At 50.1% G+C, this 19,100-nt stretch overlaps 1 protein-coding gene across 1 annotated transcript; it reads right to left on the bottom strand.

Moving 5' to 3' along the window:
• Positions 1-16: 16 nt before the first annotated feature.
• RPS6 (ribosomal protein S6) lies at positions 17-7,694 on the bottom strand. Its single transcript, XM_081176998.1, has 6 exons — positions 7,575-7,694; positions 6,590-6,721; positions 4,398-4,608; positions 2,460-2,606; positions 1,160-1,317; positions 17-166 (listed from the first exon to the last, which is right to left on the bottom strand). Exons 1-6 carry the CDS (start codon positions 7,578-7,580, stop codon positions 71-73), a joined length of 750 nt encoding a protein of 249 aa, XP_081033124.1. The 5' UTR covers positions 7,581-7,694; the 3' UTR covers positions 17-70.
• Positions 7,695-19,100: the final 11,406 nt, after the last annotated feature.

The following is a 19,100-nucleotide window of genomic DNA, read 5'->3' as shown; positions in this document are numbered from 1 at the left end:
AAAATAACTTGAACAGTTCCATCTCACCATAAAAGTTTTATTTAATGTTTTCAGGAACACAGTTCCTCATTTACTTCTGGCTTGATTCTGATTTAGATGTGGAGGCTCTCAGAGAAGAAAGTCTACGCCTCTTGGCTATTTGCTCTTGTCGTTTTTCCTTTGCCTCCTTAAAAAAAAAAAAGAGGGGAGAAGGTACCACGCATCAGTACAAAACAGTGTTTCTGCGACAAAAAGACACAGCTGCATTCTGTAAAGTCCTTTTTAGACATTCTCACATGGGGCATGGGAACGGAAACGCTAGCCCCACATCCCTTGTCACCCTCCACAAGTTGGACGGCAACTGTTTTCCAGCATCAGGGAGCCTCAACGTGTGGAGGAGGCTCCTTCCTTCATAGGGTTGCCAATGGGAAAGGGGGGAGGAAGTCACAAAAAGCAACTGCCTTCATCGCCTACAGGAGCCCCTTACACAATTACTAACCATGGTGTCCAGAGGCCTGAAGGCTATTCTGTTCTATAAATGATGCCTCATACCCTTCCATCTCTGTTACCACAGTTCTCATCTTTGCATCTTCCAAGATAGAGGTCAGCTACCAACTATGCCAATATCATACTGCTAGGTAGTGGACTGTAGGGGTGGGGAACCTCAGGCTCTGCAATTCTCAGCCTTTCCCATTTGGCCCCTGGACTGTCCAAAGAAGAGACTCCCTTCTCCGGCCAATACTGGCCCTGCTTTTCACCCTTCATGAATGGGTTTGCCTTAACTCTGATAATGCCCCCTGCTTACCTGGATGAAGGGATAGAGGGTGGGTGGGTTTGTAAGAAACTAGCTTTCTGTAGGCTGGCATCCATCTCACATACAAGAAAGCTAGTTTCTTACAAGCAAACACAAACCCTCTATCCTCCCATCCAGGTAAGAAGGAGGGGGGCATTATCATCCTTCCACCCAAGCTTCTCACCCTGCCCACCACTGAGATGTGGCCGCTGCAAGGCTGCCCAGAAAGGAATCCATGCATGGGCTGAAAGAAGTTTCTCACCCCTGGTTTAAATCAGCCCGTAATTAACATATTGTGCTTAATGGGTGTAATCAAAAATAAATGCCAAATGTGCCTTGAGGATGGGGTGGACTCAGAATCCAGAAGCTGCACAGAACTAAGTATACCTTCATTCTTTTAGCCAGAAGCTTGGCGTATTCTGCAGCTTCGTCCTTGTTCTTTTGGGTACGCTGCTTCTTCAGAGCAATACGCCTGCGCTTGTGTTGCAGGACCCTGGGAGTCACCAAGCGCTGAATCTTGGGTGCTTTGGTCCTGGGCTTCTTGCCTAAGAACAGACACAAGCACAATCAACAGGGCAGCTGTTGTCAAGTCCAGAGCAAAGAATCTACAATTGTGGTTCAGCTCGTTTCTCTACCACTGGAACTAAAACTTGCCCAACACGTATAAGGCTACAGACTTGAAGAAGACATTCTGCATTTATTCTGCCCTGGTAACTGGTAATGTGCAAGGAAAAGCTGTAATCAGTTTGCACCTGCCCTCAAGAACACACATTTCCATCTGCACTGTGATAAAATACCTATAACTTCACCTAAAATACCTATAACACAGGGAATGTACTGGGCAACGCACATCCTGTTTTACTAATCCCACCCACCCTTGAAGCTCAGAGGGGCTCAGATGTCCCAACACATCTGAAAACAATGCGGGATGGATGGAACATATGGGTGAGACTGCCCCCTTCACAAACACATTTGACAGGCATGTGCAAGTGATCTGCATGCAAATTAATGTATGCACATACAGCTCCTCCACACTACCAAGGAGGGAGAAAGGACATCTCCTGGCTGGGCCAGCACCCCCCTAACGAGGAGTAGATTTACACATGTATGTTGAGCCACATGTAGAACTTGTTCTAATATGCTCTAAATGGGCAGCGGATGGAGTCGCCATATACCATTATCAAAACACTGTGGCTGAAATGGTCTGTTGACTGGACAGCAGTCTGAAAGCTAAGCAGATTGGTAAATGCCCACCTAGTTCCAATCCCCCCCCCCACCCTGCCTGGTTACATTTCTGTGAAAATTCCAAGTCCGACAGGAATGACACTATAGCACCTGAATACACAGCCAATCACTAGATCACTAGTTTTGCCTAGTAGACCCGTTGCAACAAAAATACTGTATTTTTCCATGCATTAGACGAGGTCTTTTGACTCAAAAATCATGTCAAAAAACTGGGGTCATCCAGATAGTGGCATGGGGGGGTGGCGCACCCACCCGTGCGCCGGTTGGCTGGAGCACAACTTGCCCCGATGCAACTATGCATGGGGGAAGCTCAACAACTTTGGGCCACCTCCCCTCATTTTCTGAAAACTAAGTCCCCCAAAATAAGAGGGGGTCTTATACATGGGGGCGTCTTATAGACGCAAAAGTACGGCAACCAAAACATTATCTTCATTCCTCTTACCTTCCTTGTTCAATGGCTTTCTCACAACATACTGACGGACGTCATCTTCTTTGGAGAGGTTGAACAGCTTTCGGATCCTGCTAGCCCTCTTGGGACCAAGTCGGCGAGGCACAGTGGTGTCAGTCAGTCCAGGAATATCTTTCTCACCTGAAGTTGCCAGGCCAGAAAGATTATTCTTAGCAAGCGCTAGACTCAGAAGCCAAGCTCCCTGCCCCACACACCTGAGACTCTGGCCTCCTATCCCTTTCAAATTCAAGTATCTCAAGATAATGCATGCAAAAACTTGAGCCACCCAGTCCTCATTAACTTCTGCTCCCTAGAAGAGGCAATACTATGTATAGAATTTCCTACTGCCTAGTTTCCTCTCCCTTAATTCACTGGTAGCAGCAACATCAAAAATTTCCATTCAGACCCAAGATCTGAGAACAGCCAATACTCAGCTAAAAGCTGAGTATTTCCTAAAACCCCAACATCTAATAGTGTAATCAGAGATTCAAAGATAGTTCTGAAACACTTATGACACCTTGAATTCTGCTCAGAGGGTAATCAAGCCTGAAAAATTTATTCCTGGTGCTTGTTCAGAAAGGCTGCTGCACCGATTACAGCTGCTAAACAGCTACCAAGAGCAATTTCAGAAAAAAGTATTATTGGTGGCAACCTTAAAGTTAGGCACAGATGAATCAGGCAATGAAGGCACATTTGAAACCTAGACGGAGCTGGGGATAAATGTTGCTGGTCACAACCTAGGAGCTCTAGACCAGTGTTTCCCAACCTTTTTTGGGCAAAGGCACACTTGTTTGATGAAAAAAATCTCGAGGCACACCACCATTACAGCCCCGTGACGTCAGTGCGCAGCGTCACGCCGGGAGGGACGCACGAAAGTGTAAGTTTCAATTTTTTTCCCTCCCCCTTGCCGGGGAACCTCCAAGCTTTGGGGGTGGGGGGGGGAGGAGGCAGCAAAGCGAGGCAGGAAGGAGAGCACGGCTTGGCTGGGTGAGCTTTGGCAGGGGCAGGGAATGAGAGCCGCGAGGCGGGCGCTGCGGACGGAGGCGCTGCCCGCCGAGCTCGCAGGCAGCCAGGCAGGCAGACGGCGAGAGCCCCGCGCTGGGCGGCCTTTCCTCGCCGCCGCCGCCCCTCGCCGCCCGACTCGCCCGCCTCCCTCCAGGCAACATCTCGCGGCACACTAGTGTGCCGCGGAACAGTGGTTGGGAAACACTGCTCTAGACCTTGCTCCAGGACAAGTGCAAAAGTGAGCTTTTTGGACACACTTTGCCATCAAAGCTATAAATCTGTTGGAAATGTAATACGCCAGACCCTTAGCAGTTCACAGTCCAGAGCAAAGTTATCTGCCACTTTTCCCTTTGCTATCTTCACTATGGTAGAATCTAGACACATCTGAAAGCCGTTCGAAAATGTTTTTTAAAAAAGTTTTTTTTAAAATACATTGCATTTTCCAAAAGGCTCGCCATCACCATCAAGTGTCACTTAAAACATTTTATTTGTAGCTGTATAGCCGAGCCCTATGTTAAAAAAATTAGATTGTATGCTCCTCAGGCAAGGACCTGTAAAATGCAACACTTGTCCTACATAAAACAACAACAGTAAAAACAGATCCAGATTCCTAGATAAACCCAGGATAGCCCCTTAAAGGGCAGGGCACAGTACGGGCAGCCCCGTTTATGTGTGTGACCGTGTATACATGCTGAATCTGGAAGTGACTCAGAAACACCATAAAGACTTCACTAAAAGGGTGGGACGGGGTGTTTGCAGGCTTTTTCGACGGGTTTCAATTATATGTGATTTCACCGATGCATACAGTGCCTCAGAATGTAACCCCTGTGTAAATTCCTGCTGGTAGGGCAGGAGTTTTTGAGCCTGCAATGTACAGCCCTATTTGCTGGTCATTACTATGTGTGTGTGGGGGGGGGGAACCCTTACCTTTCTTTACAATGACCAAATTCAAAACGCTTAAATTGGCATCAACAATGCAACCCCGAACAGATTTGCGCTTCCTTTCTCCAGTCCTTCTAGGGCGGTAACATGAGTGGCCCTTGCTGAGAAGCAGGCGGACACGGCCGTGAGTCAGGACCCCCTGCTTCATGGGGAAGCCTTGCTTGTCATTGCCACCGCTGATGCGGACAACGTATCCCTGAAACAAAGACGAAACAAAGACAAAGAGCTTAGACCTTTCTCTCAAGGGGGAACAATTTAAGAGCGTCAGTTCAATTTCTCATTCTTCTCTCCGTATACAGGTAACAGATGCCGCTAGATATAAACTCAATTGCACTGGCAGAAAGAACATTGCCTTTCTTCATTTTGAGCATCAACAACTAGACCTGCTGAGATTGCCTGGCTTGACCAATATTGTAACCATGCTCCAGAATGTCTACAATGCTACCATATTATGCCTATTGATCATGCTTCCTTAGCAATATTGTGGAATCTGTCTTGAATGTAGAGGAAATGCCAAGTCTAGCAATTTAAAGCAAATTCACTTTATTTATGATGCACAGTCTACTGTTTTCACATGGAATGTCTTCCCTATAAGGGCCAACATGTGGCAATCTCCCAGTGCATCATGTCCTGCATTTAATCAGGCATTTAATCAGATCGCTTAATTCCATTTCTAATACATGGACATGAAGCCTACAAACACAAGGGTGTTAACAAAACAGACGCTGTTTTGATCTGTTTGATTTCCACTAAAATTGAATCCCAATAACATAACCTCCCAACTTTTGGGGCAAATGGGTGTACACATGCTCCCCACAGATGCTTCAATACTAAGATTGCTATGCATAAAGGAAAATTGCTGTTGGATTCCCTGCTCCGCAGAAGTCAATTAAGTAAGAAGTGAATTTACTCTCAAAGTCAGACTCATTAAGTGCATTTACTGACAATTTTCATGCTGTATCACATCACCACACCTCTCCCTAAGCCACTTTCCCTGGTAGCGTTCTGAACTCCAACCCACCATCGCTTTGCTAACTTAAGTATTTTCCAGACTCCCTTCCAACTCACCACCAACACACAGGTGAGAATGCAGGTTTTTGCATGCAGCTGCGCGCAAGGAGTTTGCTACTGCATGCAGAGATCTGTGGACATGAGTAGCAATGCCACCACAAAACTCTGAGCTCACTCTTTCTCAGACTGATGGGTAGACACAGATGCAGTCACAACCATGCACCCAAATCCTTTTGGGTAAGGCCCATGCCTTCAGTGGTAGTAGTAGCTTTGCATTCATTCAAAGGCTCCCAGGTTCAATCCCTGAGATCTGAAGGTAGCCTAGGAACAATTTATCCCCAACTACTGAAACAACCTCTCAGGAATAATTAGATGGGCCCAAAGTGTAACTTAGTAACTCCCAGAGTTCTCATTTAATATGAATCCATGAGGGCCTCTGAACAAGACACCAGACAATAAGGTTGTCACCTGTCCTGTATAACGCAGGCTACATCCTGTATTGAGTGTTCTGTCCTGTATTTCAGGTCCCCTCTCTCTGCCAAATTAGGGATCCTCTCCAACTGCATGTGGTTGAAAGGGTGTGTATTTCAGCTCTGGGTAGCCCAGCACACTTTTACAAATTCATGTGTATGTCTTTGGGCAACAGATTCCAGGGGGCCACATCCTGTTAGGCTGCAATAGATTGCAATGGATAGGAAGTCACTTCAGCACATTTTTTTTTTTAAATCACCCTCCCAACTCCCACCCTGTCCTGTATTTTGCCAGAACAAAGGTGGCAACCTTACCAACCACCCACTCAAATGGAAATGCTCCAACCATTGCGACTTTTCCCGGTGGGGGAGTTATTCCAGCCCCCTGACCCTTTTGAATGCCCCTTTCTTTACCGACTGGCCCTAGCCGCTGCCTGGATTAGAAATGCCAAGAGCTTTTGTCTACACTGCCTTGAGGAAGAACCTAAGAGCAGCCTTCCTGGATCAGGCCAGATGACCACCTGGCTCAGCGGCACTGTGTTCTCACAGCGGCCAGCGGAACGTGCAGGCAGACCCCGAGCATAGCAGCACACAGAACCTGGCATTTGGCAAGAACCAAAGTGGCAACCCACAGACCCTAAATTTTCTCACCCCCATTTTGCACACATGCAACAAGCCTTATGAAGCCAGCCTCACCTTCCACTCCTCGCCAAGAGCATCCGCGGAGACTTCAGTGGTCATGCGCTTCTCATAGAAGGTGCGCAGCTTGCGCTCATCGTCCACTTCGATGAGTTTCTGGCAGCCAGTGGCTGGGAAGGAGATGTTCAGCTGCAGGGGGGAGAGAAGCCACACTCGGGTCTGCAAAGGGGCTCAAGGGGTTCCCCAGGGCAGCATTGAGCCCCGTCGTCCTCCACAAGGTGCCACAAGGACTAGAAACACTGCCTCCTTTACCAGTGGCGGCCAAACTTGGCACTCCAGCTGTTTTGGGACTACAACTCCCATCATCCCTGACCACTGGTCCTGTTAGCTAGAGATGATGGGAATTGTAGTCCCAAAACTGCTGGAGTGCCAAGCTTGGCCACCACTGCTCTAGATCAGGCATGGCCAAGCTTGGCCCTTCAGCTGTTTTTGGACTACAACTCCCATCACCCCTAGCTAGCAAGACACAGAGCTCAGGGATGATGGGAGTTGTAGTCCAACATTCTGGGGACCCAAAGGTTGAGAACCACTGCTCCAGGAGCACAAGAAACGCTGTCTCCTTTACCAGTGGCGGCCAAACTTGGCACTCCAGCTGTTTTGGGACTACAACTCCCATCATCCCTACCTAACAGGACCAGTGGTCAGGGATGATGGGAATTGTAGTCCCAAAACTGCTGGAGGGCTAAGTTTGGCCGCCACTTCTAAGCGCTCAAAACGCAGGGGGTAGGGGGTCTGAAAGGTTAACAGGCGCTGCGGAATTCCCGCGAGACGACACACCGCGCGAGAGCTCCTCTCCGGAGCGGGGAAAGGGAGGCCGCCGCCGCGCCGCTTCCCCGCATCGGCTTCCATCCTCCGCCGGGGCCGCGCTCCTTCGCCCGCCGCCTGCCCCGCCGCCTCCCGCCGGGGCCCCTCGACCTGCCGGGGCCTCTATTTCCCGAGGGCGGAGGCGGTTTGCGCCATCTCCGCGCCCCGCAACACCTACCTTCATGGCGCCGGCACAGCTCGCCTCGGGTCCGCCACGGGAAAGAGGACGCGCTTCCGCTCGGCCGGAAGTCACAGAGGCTCCCGCGCGGGATCTCGCGAGAGTTCAGAAGGCCCCCCCCCTCTGGGCTCAGCGGGAGCTCCTGGGCGAGCCGATAGAGATAGGAAAAAGTGTAGAGTGGGCAGCTGCTGTGGTCTTGCGAATAAAACTTTCATTCAGAGGAAGGAATGGAGAAATAGAGGAGATTTGGACTGCTGCATATTCTGAATCGGAATTGATGGGAACCACAGCATTCCCTCCAACGTTTCTCTGATGAAAATAGGGATGCCCTATTCCATAATAATAATAATTGTAACCCCTCATCTGACTGCATTGCCCCAGCCACTCTGAGTGGCTTCCAACATATATAAAAACATAATAAAACACTTTTTAAAATTCCTTCTACAGGTCTGCCTTCAGATGTCTTCTAAAGGTTGTATAGTTACTTATCTCCCTGGCTCATGGGTTGCATAACTCCACATCCTGCAACATTTCTCTGATGAAATTAGGGACATCCTATTCCATCACCATCATCACATTTGTACTCCCCTCCCCATCTGACTGCATTGCTCCAGCCACTCTGAGTGGCTTCCAACATATATAAAAATATAATAAAACTTTTGAAAACTTCCCTATACAGGGCTGTCTTCAATATGTCTTCTAATTCTCTGATGAAATTAAAGGTAAAGGTGAAGGACCCCTGACCGTTAAGTCCAGTCACAGACCACTCTGGGGTGTGGTGCTCATCTCGCTTTACTGGCCCAGGGAGCCGACGTTTGTCCACAGAAAGTTTTTCCGGGTCATGTGGCCAGTATGACTCAGCCGCTTCTGGCAAAACCAAAGCAGCGCATGGAAACACCGTTTACCTTCCCACCGGAGTGGTACCTATTTATCTACTTGCACTTTGACGTGCTTTCAAACTGCTAGGTTGGCAGGAACAGGGACCGAGCAACAGGAGCTCACCCTCTCGCTCGCGAGGATTTGAACGGCTGACCTTCTGATTGGCAAGCCCAAGAGGTTCAGTGATTTAACCCACAGTGCCACCTGCATCCCACTGATGAGATTAGGGGTGTCCTAAGGAAAAGCGGGACATTCCGTGATCAATTCAGAAACCGGGACGGCATCTGTAAATCTGGGACTGTCCCTGGAAAATAGGGACACTTGGAGGGTCAGAGTCTGCCTGCAGGTTCCCCTGGCCGCTGTGAGAACAGAGTGCGGGTGAACCAGGTCTGGCCTGATCCAGGAAGGCTGCTCTTCTGTTCTTCGAGGACTTGGGCTTCTTCAAGGCACCGTAGACAAAAGCTCTTGGCATTTCTAATCCAGGCAGTGCTTAAGGCCAGTTGGTAAAAAAGGGGGCATACAAAAGTGCCAGGGGGTTGGAATAACCAAGAAAAGTCACAATGGTCGGACCTTTTCCATTTAAGTGTGTGCATTGGCATAGTAGCCAGAGGGGGCAGGGAGAGACAGCTGCCCCCCAATCAATAAAAAATACATAGCTGACTTTCTCCTCCCTCCGACAAAAATCTAAGCTACACCCATGAGTGGGTGGGAATCTGGGGTGGAGGTATATAAAATTATGCAGGAGTCTGAGAAAGTGAGCTTTCCCTCCCTCTCTCAAGCTAGAGATTCAGGACAGGCAAAACTGGAGTTTGCTACTCACTGGGTGCAAATACATCCTTTGGCATTTGGAAAATGTGTTCTTCTGATTTTCCCCTGCATCCAGTGCCCCTCCACCCCCCATGTTTTGGTTTGGAAACAGCTAAACGGCCAACTATCCTGCCTCTAACCATAGCAGAGTAATAGTTGCGGCTGTGTTGCCAAAGCTACCCGAGACAGACGAACCATTTGAGTTGATATAGACTGGCTGGCGGAATCATTGATTATAATAATCTCTGAACCCCAAGCTAACAAGTTGTTCATTGCTATGTTACTGAAAACCAGTAACATTTAAAAAAATTATGTGTCTAAGGCTAGAGAATATAACCTAACGGTGCCTAAGTATCCGCTTTCTTGCTTTGAGTACGTGAGCTAACACTTTGCTAGGATATGAGAAATTCTTCCAGCTAGACAGAAATGACACAGTGAAACTATTAAATCATATTCATTACATTTCTATTCCATCCTTCCATCCCTTTTGTTTGCCCAGGGTGGCAAACAAAAAAGTTGAAAAACAATGCAAAAATAAACATATAAAAACATTAAGAATATCTAAAAACATTTGAGGACAGTTACATAGTCTCATAGGTGCCAGGGACAAGTGTTCTTTGAACCATCAAATACCTGGTTGAATTTATACAGATCGGTAGATTTTATGCATAAGCACCAGCCCTTTTTGAGGTGGCGAATAAATGCACATTTCAAAGATGCTGTTTTGAAAAGGCTTTCTAGTCAATTTACCCTGCAGAAATGGACTGTCCTGCTGGCTTCTTATCTCCCTTGCCCAATGGCAGAGCCTGTGGTTTGCATTCAAAGGTCCCAGGGTCAAATGCTGGCAACTCCTGATAAGGCTGGGAAATACTCCTGGAGGGCTGCTGCCGGTTGTCATGTTGACAATGCTGAGCTAGATTGATGCCAATGATCCGCTTCCGTATAAGACAGGCACCTTTTTCCTGTGTTCCTGAAAGGAGCTTTTGAGGTTCATAATTGGCTCTTAACAATCGCAACGCCAGCAGAATGCTTTTCAGCACTAATGCATGGGAAGGTGTTCGGAGCATTGCTGAGTTGGTTGGCATCAGTGTTAGAAACTCAGGTATATAAACTAGGCGCCAAATGGCTCCTTAAACCAAGGTTACAGCTACCATAACAGGATGCCTAGTTGCCATTTTTGGGCAAGATGTCTCTAAAGTCTTATTTTTCAAATGGTGGGTTGATTGCAATTCATTAACAGTTAAGCATCTGGCGAGTTCAGATGACACCTTAAGCCAGGTTAAGAGAAAGGTAAAAAGTAAAAGGTAAAGGCAAAGGACCCCTGGACGGTTAAGTCCAGTCAAAGGCGACTATGGGGTTGCGGCGCTCATCTCGCTTTTCAGGCTGAGGGAGCCACCGTTTGTCCACAGACAGCTTTCCGGGTCATGTGGCCAGCAGGACTAAACTGCTTCTTGTGCCATGTGACACCGTGAGCGCATGAAAACGCAGTTTATCTTCTACTTGCATGCTTTCGAACTGCTAGATTGGCAGGAGCTGGGACAGAGCAGTGGGAGCTCACCCCGTTGCGGGGATTCGAACCACTGACCTTCTGATCAGCAAGCCCAAGAGGCTCAGTGGTTTAGACCACAGCGCCACCTGCATCCCAGGTTAAGAGAAGGACGCAACAGCTCAGGACACGGCAGGGCGTCGTAAGGAATGCACCTCCCCAGATGGTATATAACACCAGTAAAGATAGCAAAAATGTATAAAACCGGGTCAAACATATGTTGGAAATGTAAAGAAAAGGAAGGGATCTTTTATCATATGTGATGGGAATGTTGAGAAATTTAAAAAAATGATATATAATGAATTGAAGAAACTGTTTAAAATCACATTTGTAAAAAAAACGACAGAAACATTTTTGTTAGGGATTGTAGGACAAGACCTGCCAAGGAAAACAAAGAATTTATTTATATATGCTACAACAGCGGCAAGAGTCTTGATAGCACAAGGATGGAAGAATGAGGAAACCCCAACAAAAGAACAGTGGCAAGAGATATTGATGGACTATGAGGAGCTGGTTAAACTGACATATAAACTGCGAGATAAGGACAACTGTGACTTCAGAGAAGAATGGGAACTTTTTACAAATTACTTAAAAAGACAACAAAATGAATTGGACTCCTTGGCAGGTTTTGAATAAACATACACAAATTTATTGATTAACATAGCAGATAGGTATTATAAGGATTTATACAATTTTACAGTATGCAGAGAATAATATGTGTTGAGAAATCAGAGAGAGGAGCTGAGGGAAGTCTTGGGGGGTAGGGAAGGAGAGTTTGATGGGGAGGTGGGGGGAAAGAATGAATATGATATGTTTTGATATTTTGATATGTTGAAATTGTTAATAAAAAATCTTTTAAAAAAGAGGAATGCACCTCCCCAAACTGTACTGGGGTCAATGGCCCCCCACTATGGCTCTGTTCTAAGGGTTAGTACATCCAGAGTGGAACTGGACGTGCCACAGCCTGGGAGTTCACACTACACTGCTTACGACAAAGTCTCCCGTCTCCCTTTACAATGATCTCGTCTCTCTGACTCTGCACTGATGTCATTCCATCTCCTGTACAGTCTCTTCCCCAGAATTACATTCTGCGGATTAGCTTTACAGCTAATCAAACAAAAGAAACACGAGACCGCAGGCGACAGGAAGTGCGCCCTTCTGTTTAGTTTTGCATGTCCAACAAGCGACGTGACCCTGTTCCCAGCCAAGAACGTGTCACGATTGTTCAGAAAAACGTCTCCTTCTTTTCCCTAGATCCTATTGATGTATTTGAGTAGCACACGTCATTTTCCCTTCTGCTGTTCCTGTTCCAGCTTCCCAGTGTTCGCAAGCATGCAAAGCTGTGTGATGTTTCCTTTGTTTACTCCGCTCAGAATATTGCAGCTGGGCCCGTGCACCAATTTAGGTTCTTGCCGTCCTCCCCTTTCAAGTATGTTTGTGAATAAGATAAAAAGCAGCAGCTCGATGCTGCATTAAAAGCAAGACAATGCAGAAGGAAAGATGGTCTCCTTTAGTTTCTTGGTGCTTATTTATAATTAAAGAAATGTAGGCATGATACCAACAGTTTTGGGTAATTAGATAGGCCTGATTCCTACTGCTTTGCAGCTGAACCTTACAAAGCCTCAGAGAGGCAGTTGTCTTCCTTGAATGTCACTGCTATTAGCTTTTTCAGTAACTTAAAGGTAAAGGGACCCCTGACCATTAGGTCCAGTCGTGACTGACTCTGGGGTTGCGGCGCTCATCTCGCTTTATTGGCCGAGGGAGCCGGCTACAGCTTCCGGGTCATGTGGCCAGCATGACTAAGCCGCTTCTGGCGAACCAGAGCAGCACACGGAAACGCCGTTTACCTTCCCGCCGGAGAGGTACCTATTTATCTACTTGCACTTTGACGTACTTTCGAACTGCTAGGTTGGCAGGAGCAGGGACCAAGCACCGGGAGCTCACCCCATCGCGGGAATTCGAACCGCCGACCTTCTGATTGGCAAGTCCTAGGCTCTGTGGTTTAACCCACAGCGCCACCAGTGTTCCTTTCAGTAACTTGCATGTTGCATAAAAAAGGCTGCCTAGCGGGTCAGTCCTTGGTATATCTAGGTAAGCCTGGGAACAACTGCTACCTGCAACGCCTTGGAGAACCATTGCCAGGCAGTTTACAGCTGAGATAAGGAACCCGAGGGGCTCGCAACCTAATTCTATGCACTCTAGAGATGGCAGAGAGAGACTCAGATTGTGGGGAGAGGACTCTGCAATCTTGCAGTGCAGCAAACACTGCCCACTTGGCCTTGACCAGGTATCAGCTGCAACTGCAAATTGATTTTTCCTATGGGTCAATGGAAGGGAAAAGTTTTCCCACCTCTGTTTCAAACAACATAGATGAACAATTGCCTGACTCAGGGGCACACGGTGGTGGCCTGGGGGTGGGTTAGTGTGCGTGTGGTGGGGGAAAAACGATGGCAATGGTGGTGAGTTCCTCCACCTTTTTTCCGGAAGAACAAGCACTGGTTGTTTTCAATTAAAAGCTTTTCATAGTTAACAAGGGGACGTACAACATTCACATGAGTCCTTTCTACATGTTAAGTTGTGAGTGAACATATCAGACGACACTGTTAGTGTTATGTAGTGTAGTTTCACCCTGGGCCAACAGGGGGATACTGTATATAGTTTTCAATCAGGTCTGTAGATAGTTTTCACTCAGGTCCGCGGCAGTTAGTTTAGGCGGGAATTCTGGGCTGTTGTGTTACAATGTTGACAGCCGGCTGCCTATAAATACAGGCCGGCTGAGCTGTTGGCAGTCAGTTCTATTCCAGCTTATCTTAATAAAGAGCTACTTGAAGAAATCGCTGTGCCGGCTGCTATGTCAACCCACTATTTAACTCTGGCGAAGAGGATGGGATCGATGGACATCAGAGCACAGCCAGATGCGGCCAGCCTCTGAATTGAGCTGAATCACAGAGCGAAATCACTGAGCGAAATCACTGAGCGAAATCACTGGGCAGAACCAATTCAGAGCTGACTGTTCTGGCTAGAGCACTGTGTTCCATCCATCGCCCTTCGCGCCGGCATCGGAATCATGGCTTCACTTGTGCCTCTACCGCCGTTTGCGCCAGCCTCTGAGTCCTGGGACTCCTACCTCGCTCGGTTTGACTGCTACCTCCAAGCCAACGAGCTGACAGCAGTATCAGTGGATCGGAAGCGGGGCCTATTCCTCAGCCTCTGTGGGCCTGAGGTGTTTGAGACGGCCCGAGCATTGGTTGCGCCTGAAGCAGTCCAGGCAACACCATGGGACACGATCCAAGAGAAGCTCTGCAACCACTACGCACCAAAGCCGTCCAAGATTGCTGCCCGCCATGCGTTCTACCACCGGAACCAGGCAGAGGGGGAGTCAATCAACAACTACGCCACCGCCCTGCGACAGGCTGCAATGCACTGTGAGTTCCGAGACTTAGACGATGCCCTGATGGATCGAATCGTCTGCGGGGTCCGGGACATCCATCTGCAACGGCGTCTCCTAGCCAAGCCAGACCTCACGCTACAGAAAGCCATTGAGGAGGCTGTGGCCTCAGAAGCTGCTGAACGCTCCGCCCAGGAGATCCGCAAGTCCAGCAGCCCGCGTCTTGCTATGGGGCCAGTTCCGGTGCATCCAGAAGAGGCCAGCAGTGATGAGGCATCCTCCAGTGAAAACGATGACGTGCACCAGACAAAGCGGGAGCGCAGGAAGCTCCAACAGAAGTCCAAGGGCCAACAGGAATGTGCTGGCTGCGGAGGCGACCATTCCCGTGCCAAGTGTCGATTCAGAGACGCCATCTGTAGGAGGTGTTCCAGAAGGGGCCACATCGCTAAGGTCTGCCGATCGGCTCCGTCTGACACCCCCCCTTCATCGACTCGCAAGTTCAAGTCTTCACTCCAGTCTGCGAAGGAAAGTTGTTTCGCTCTCACCAACTGCCGCTGCCCGTCTGGAACCACGATTGGCCAAACCGACTCGTCTACGCGACGCAAGCTGAACGTCACGGTACTCATTGAAGGAGCTCCATGTGACATGGAGATCGACACCGGGTCTGCCCTGTCCGTCGTGTCATGGAGCACCATCAAAAGACTGGTACCCAGAGTATCCAAAAGGCAACTCGACTCTCACCGTGTACACCTGAGAGACTACCAGGGAAACGACATTCCCGTGGTAGGCGTTGGCCGGTTCCGGATCGCCTTCAAGGATTTTTCGGGCCTGCTCCGGTTGGTGGTGGTCGAAGGTCAGCGGCCAAGCCTCCTAGGGCTAGACTGGTTTGATGCCCTCGGCCTGGAAGTCACCGGCATCAACTGCATCTCTAACGCAGAGACTGAGGGTCTGGTCAAAGACTTTGCCGAGGTTTTTGACGGCACCTTGGGACAATATACTGGTACGCCCATCTCCTTTAGCCTTGATCCACAAGTCGCCCCCATCAAGCTTAAGCCACGCCGGGTTCCCTTTGCTCTCAAGGCTAAGGTGGACGAACAACTGGACAAACTGATCGCCCAAGGAGTTTTGGAGCCCGTTGACCACGCAAAGTGGGAAACCCCCATCGTCACGCCTGTCAAGCCAGATGGGTCGGTGAGAATCTGCGCTGACTACAAGTGCACAATCAACAAGGCACTTCAGCAGCACACTTATCCGGTTCCTGTTGTCCAACACCTGCTGCATTCCCTGGGTGAGGGTAAGGTCTTCGCTAAGCTGGACCTTGCCCAAGCCTATCAACAACTGCCAGTCGATGATGCCACTGCTGAAGCCCAGACGATCGTCACCCACCGGGGGGCATTCCGTTGCCGCCGGTTGCAGTTCGGGGTGAGTGTGGCTCCTGGCATCTTCCAAAGCCTTATGGAGCGTCTCCTGCAAGGGCTTCCGGGCGTGGTACCATATTTTGATGACGTCTTGGTGTCTGCACTCACACCAGCAGCTGTTCGAGCGCCTCCGTGCCGTGCTGACCAGGTTCCAGGAGGCCGGGCTCAAGGTAAAGAGGGAGAAGTGCCTGATTGCCGTTCCACAGGTAGAGTTCCTGGGCTATCTTATCGATGCCTCCGGCCTTCATCCAACCACATCCAAGATCCGCGCTATCCAGCAGGCCCCCACCCCAAAGGACAAAACGGAGTTGCAGGCATTCCTGGGGCTGCTGAACTTTTATAACATGTTCCTGCCCCACAAAGCCACAGTGGCTGAGCCTCTTCACCGACTCCTTAGCACTAAGACGCCTTGGGCCTGGGGTCATCGAGAGATGGCGGCCTTCAACGCGGTCAAGGCTCTCCTTTCTTCAGACAGTGTGCTGGTACAGTACAGTGAATCCAGGCCGCTGGTCCTTGCCTGCGACGCCTCACCTTTTGGCATCGGTGCTGTCCTTAGTCACCGTTTTCCAGATGGAAGAGAAGCACCGCTCGCCTACTTTTCCAGGACACTATCTCCGACGGAACGGAATTACAGCCAGCTCGACAAGGAGGCATTGGCACTTGTGGCTGGAGTGAAGAGGTTCCATGAATACCTCTATGGCAGGACTTTTGACCTCATCACTGACCACAAGCCACTCCTGGGCCTCCTCGCCGGTGATCGTCCAACTCCACCGGTCCTCTCACCACGCATGCTGCGATGGACTGTTTTCCTGGCTGCCTACCACTACCGGCTCATCCATCGCCCGGGGAAATCGATGGGCCATGCCGACGCCCTCAGCCGTTGCCCTCTTCCAGCATTTGTGGAAGACCCGGCTCCAGCTTCATCGCTCCTTCTGATTGAGGATCTTCCGGCAGCGCCTGTATCAGCTGCCACTGTGGCCTCCGCGTCTGCCCAGGATCACACCATCAGCCGGGTGCTCAACTGGGTGTGGAGGGGGTGGCCACAAGGGCCTTTTGCATCGGAGTTCCAGCCCTTTGCAACCAGACAACATGAACTCTCAGCTCATCGCGGCTGTCTGCTGTGGGGAGACCGCGTCGTGATTCCCCAGGGACTCCGTCAGCGCGTCCTGGAGGCTCTGCACGTTGGCCACCCGGGAATTGTCAAAATGAAGGCGTTGGCTCGGTGTTACGTCTGGTGGCCTAATATGGACGATGCCATCACTGCCTGGGTGTCTGCCTGTCAAGCGTGCCAAGAGTCGAGGCCTGCACCACCGGCAGCTAAGGGACACACCTGGGAGACGCCAAAGACACCCTGGTCGAGGGTGCACATCGATCTGGCTGGCCCCTTTCACGGCCGGACCTTTATGGTAGTGGTGGACGCCTATTCCAAATGGCTGGAGGTCGCCCTGATGCCCTCCACCACTACCGAAGCTGTCATCCGGGTGCTGCGAGGCCTGTTTGCAACGCATGGGTGTCCTGATGTCCTTGTCTCTGACAACGGACCGCAGTTCACGTCAGGCACATTTGAGCGGTATCTTTTGGGACTGGGCATCCGCCATGCCCTAACGGCACCTTTTCATCCATCCAGCAACGGGCAAGCGGAAAGAATGGTGCGCTCGACAAAAGAGGCACTGGCGCGCCTGGACCGGGGAGACTGGCATGAGCGGGTCGCCGAATACTTGTTCGTGCAACACATCACTCCTCATGCGGCCACAGGGAGGAGTCCTGCTGAACTGCTTATGGGCCGCCGCCTCAGGTCACCGCTCGACCGGCTACACCCAGACTTTGCCGTGGCTGAACTCCCAGGCTGTGCCAACGCACCACGGTCATTCGTCCCAGGAAACCAGGTCTTTGCCCGGAACTATGTGGGGGACATCCCTTGGGTGCCAGCCACAGTAGTGGGAGTCACTGGACCTCGCTCGTACCAGGTGACACTCGAAGACGGACGTTTGTGGCGACGGCACATAGACCAGCTTAGGCGCAGGGTTGGCGACTTAGACACTACCGTGGTGCCCCCAACTGCGCTTGCGGCTACAGAAGAGACACGTACAGATGGCGAGGCCCCACCTACACCTCCCTCGCAAACTGCCAGCGTGGAGCCGAACCAAGCCGTCTCAGAACAGACTCAGACCACTCCACTTGCGGAGGCTCCACCCACAGCAGCGGATCCAGGGGAGTTGGTTCCAACGCCACCTAGGGTCGCACCACAGCCTCAGCGAGAACTGTGTGGCCCTCCGGACTTGGCTACCAGTCCCCGGCGGTCTGGCAGAGTTTAACAGTTAGGATATTTCCGTTCCACCTTAAAAGGGAGCAGGCTTTGTGAGTCACAGAGTCTGCATATTTCCTGTTCACAGGATGTTTCTGTTGTGTCTTTGCTTTCGTTTCTCTCTCTGTGCCAGAGACACTGAAGCAGGCAGTCATGTTTTCTTTCTTCTGATCAACGCTGAATAAAATTGTAAATAATGCTCTCCTGTGTGCTTCTTTCGCTGTGCATCATCTGCTGATAGAGTGTGCATCGGCTCTGGAATGTGGCAGGCTATTTCTGGAGCTCGTGTCGCTAATTGCTGATACTGCGTGTCTACGGGAGATGAGTGGACGTCCGGAGGCGGCTTGGGGGCCGTGATGGACTTTGTCTCCCTGGCAGTATCCCAACAGACACAGCGATTCTTCAAACAGCTCGTTTATTCACAGGCCAGAACAGAACTGAATTGAAGGGTTCAGCCAGCCAGCTTATATAGAGCTCCACTAGAACGCAACAGTAACCTTTTCTGTAACTATCCAATCACTTAACGTCACTTTCAATCCCTTATTTGCATACGTGGACCTGAGTGAAAACTATCTACAGTATCCCCCTGCTGGCCCAGGGTGAGAACTTCAGTACATAACACTACAGATCACTTCCATTTGGTGTGAGACACCTGCTGCTACAAACGTTGTGAAGAGGGGGAAGGGGGCAGAAAGAAGAAGTTGGGGGCAGTGATTTTTCCTTCCTTGGAGGTTTTCAAGCAGGGGTTGGCCATGGATGCTTTAGCTGAGATTCCTGCACTGCAGCGGGTTGGACTCGATGACCCTTGGGGGCCCCTTTCCAACTGTACAATTCAGCTCACATTTAAATAAAACAAGACCTGGCGGCATATCTGGGCAACGGCCGGGTTTTATACTTTAAGTAATGGGGGAACCTTATCTCCAAGGCCTTTCCTATTCCCTGCACCCCAAGCCTGGGCGCATCCTGAAACCTGAAAGGCCCCTTCACTTGCCTCTCTGCCGGGCCTGCCCCATGACTGCGCAATGCAGGCAAACTGCCTGGCTCCGCCGCCGCCAGCCACCCTTTTCCTTCCCACCCCGCCTTTGGATCCCGACCTCATCTATCCTGAGGAAGCGTTCCGGGGGGGGGGGAGACTAAGAACTTGGCCCTGCAAAGCTTTGGGTGCGGTTTTTGCCATGAAAAG

This window comes from Podarcis bocagei (genome assembly GCF_964188305.1).
Source record: "Podarcis bocagei genome assembly, chromosome: 17".
In the NCBI taxonomy this organism is placed as follows: Eukaryota; Metazoa; Chordata; class Lepidosauria; order Squamata; family Lacertidae; genus Podarcis; species Podarcis bocagei.
The sequence above is the reverse complement of the archived record's forward strand: the minus strand, read 5'-3'. Positions and strand labels throughout refer to the sequence as shown.

Coding starts and splice junctions, on each gene's coding strand:
- RPS6 (XM_081176998.1), bottom strand. Junction 2,607..4,397: donor TTTGGTCATTGTAAAGAAAG/GTAAGGGTTCCC, acceptor TGGCAACTTCAG/GTGAGAAAGATATTCCTGGA. Junction 167..1,159: donor TTCTGGCTAAAAGAATGAAG/GTATACTTAGTT, acceptor TTTTTTTTTAAG/GAGGCAAAGGAAAAACGACA.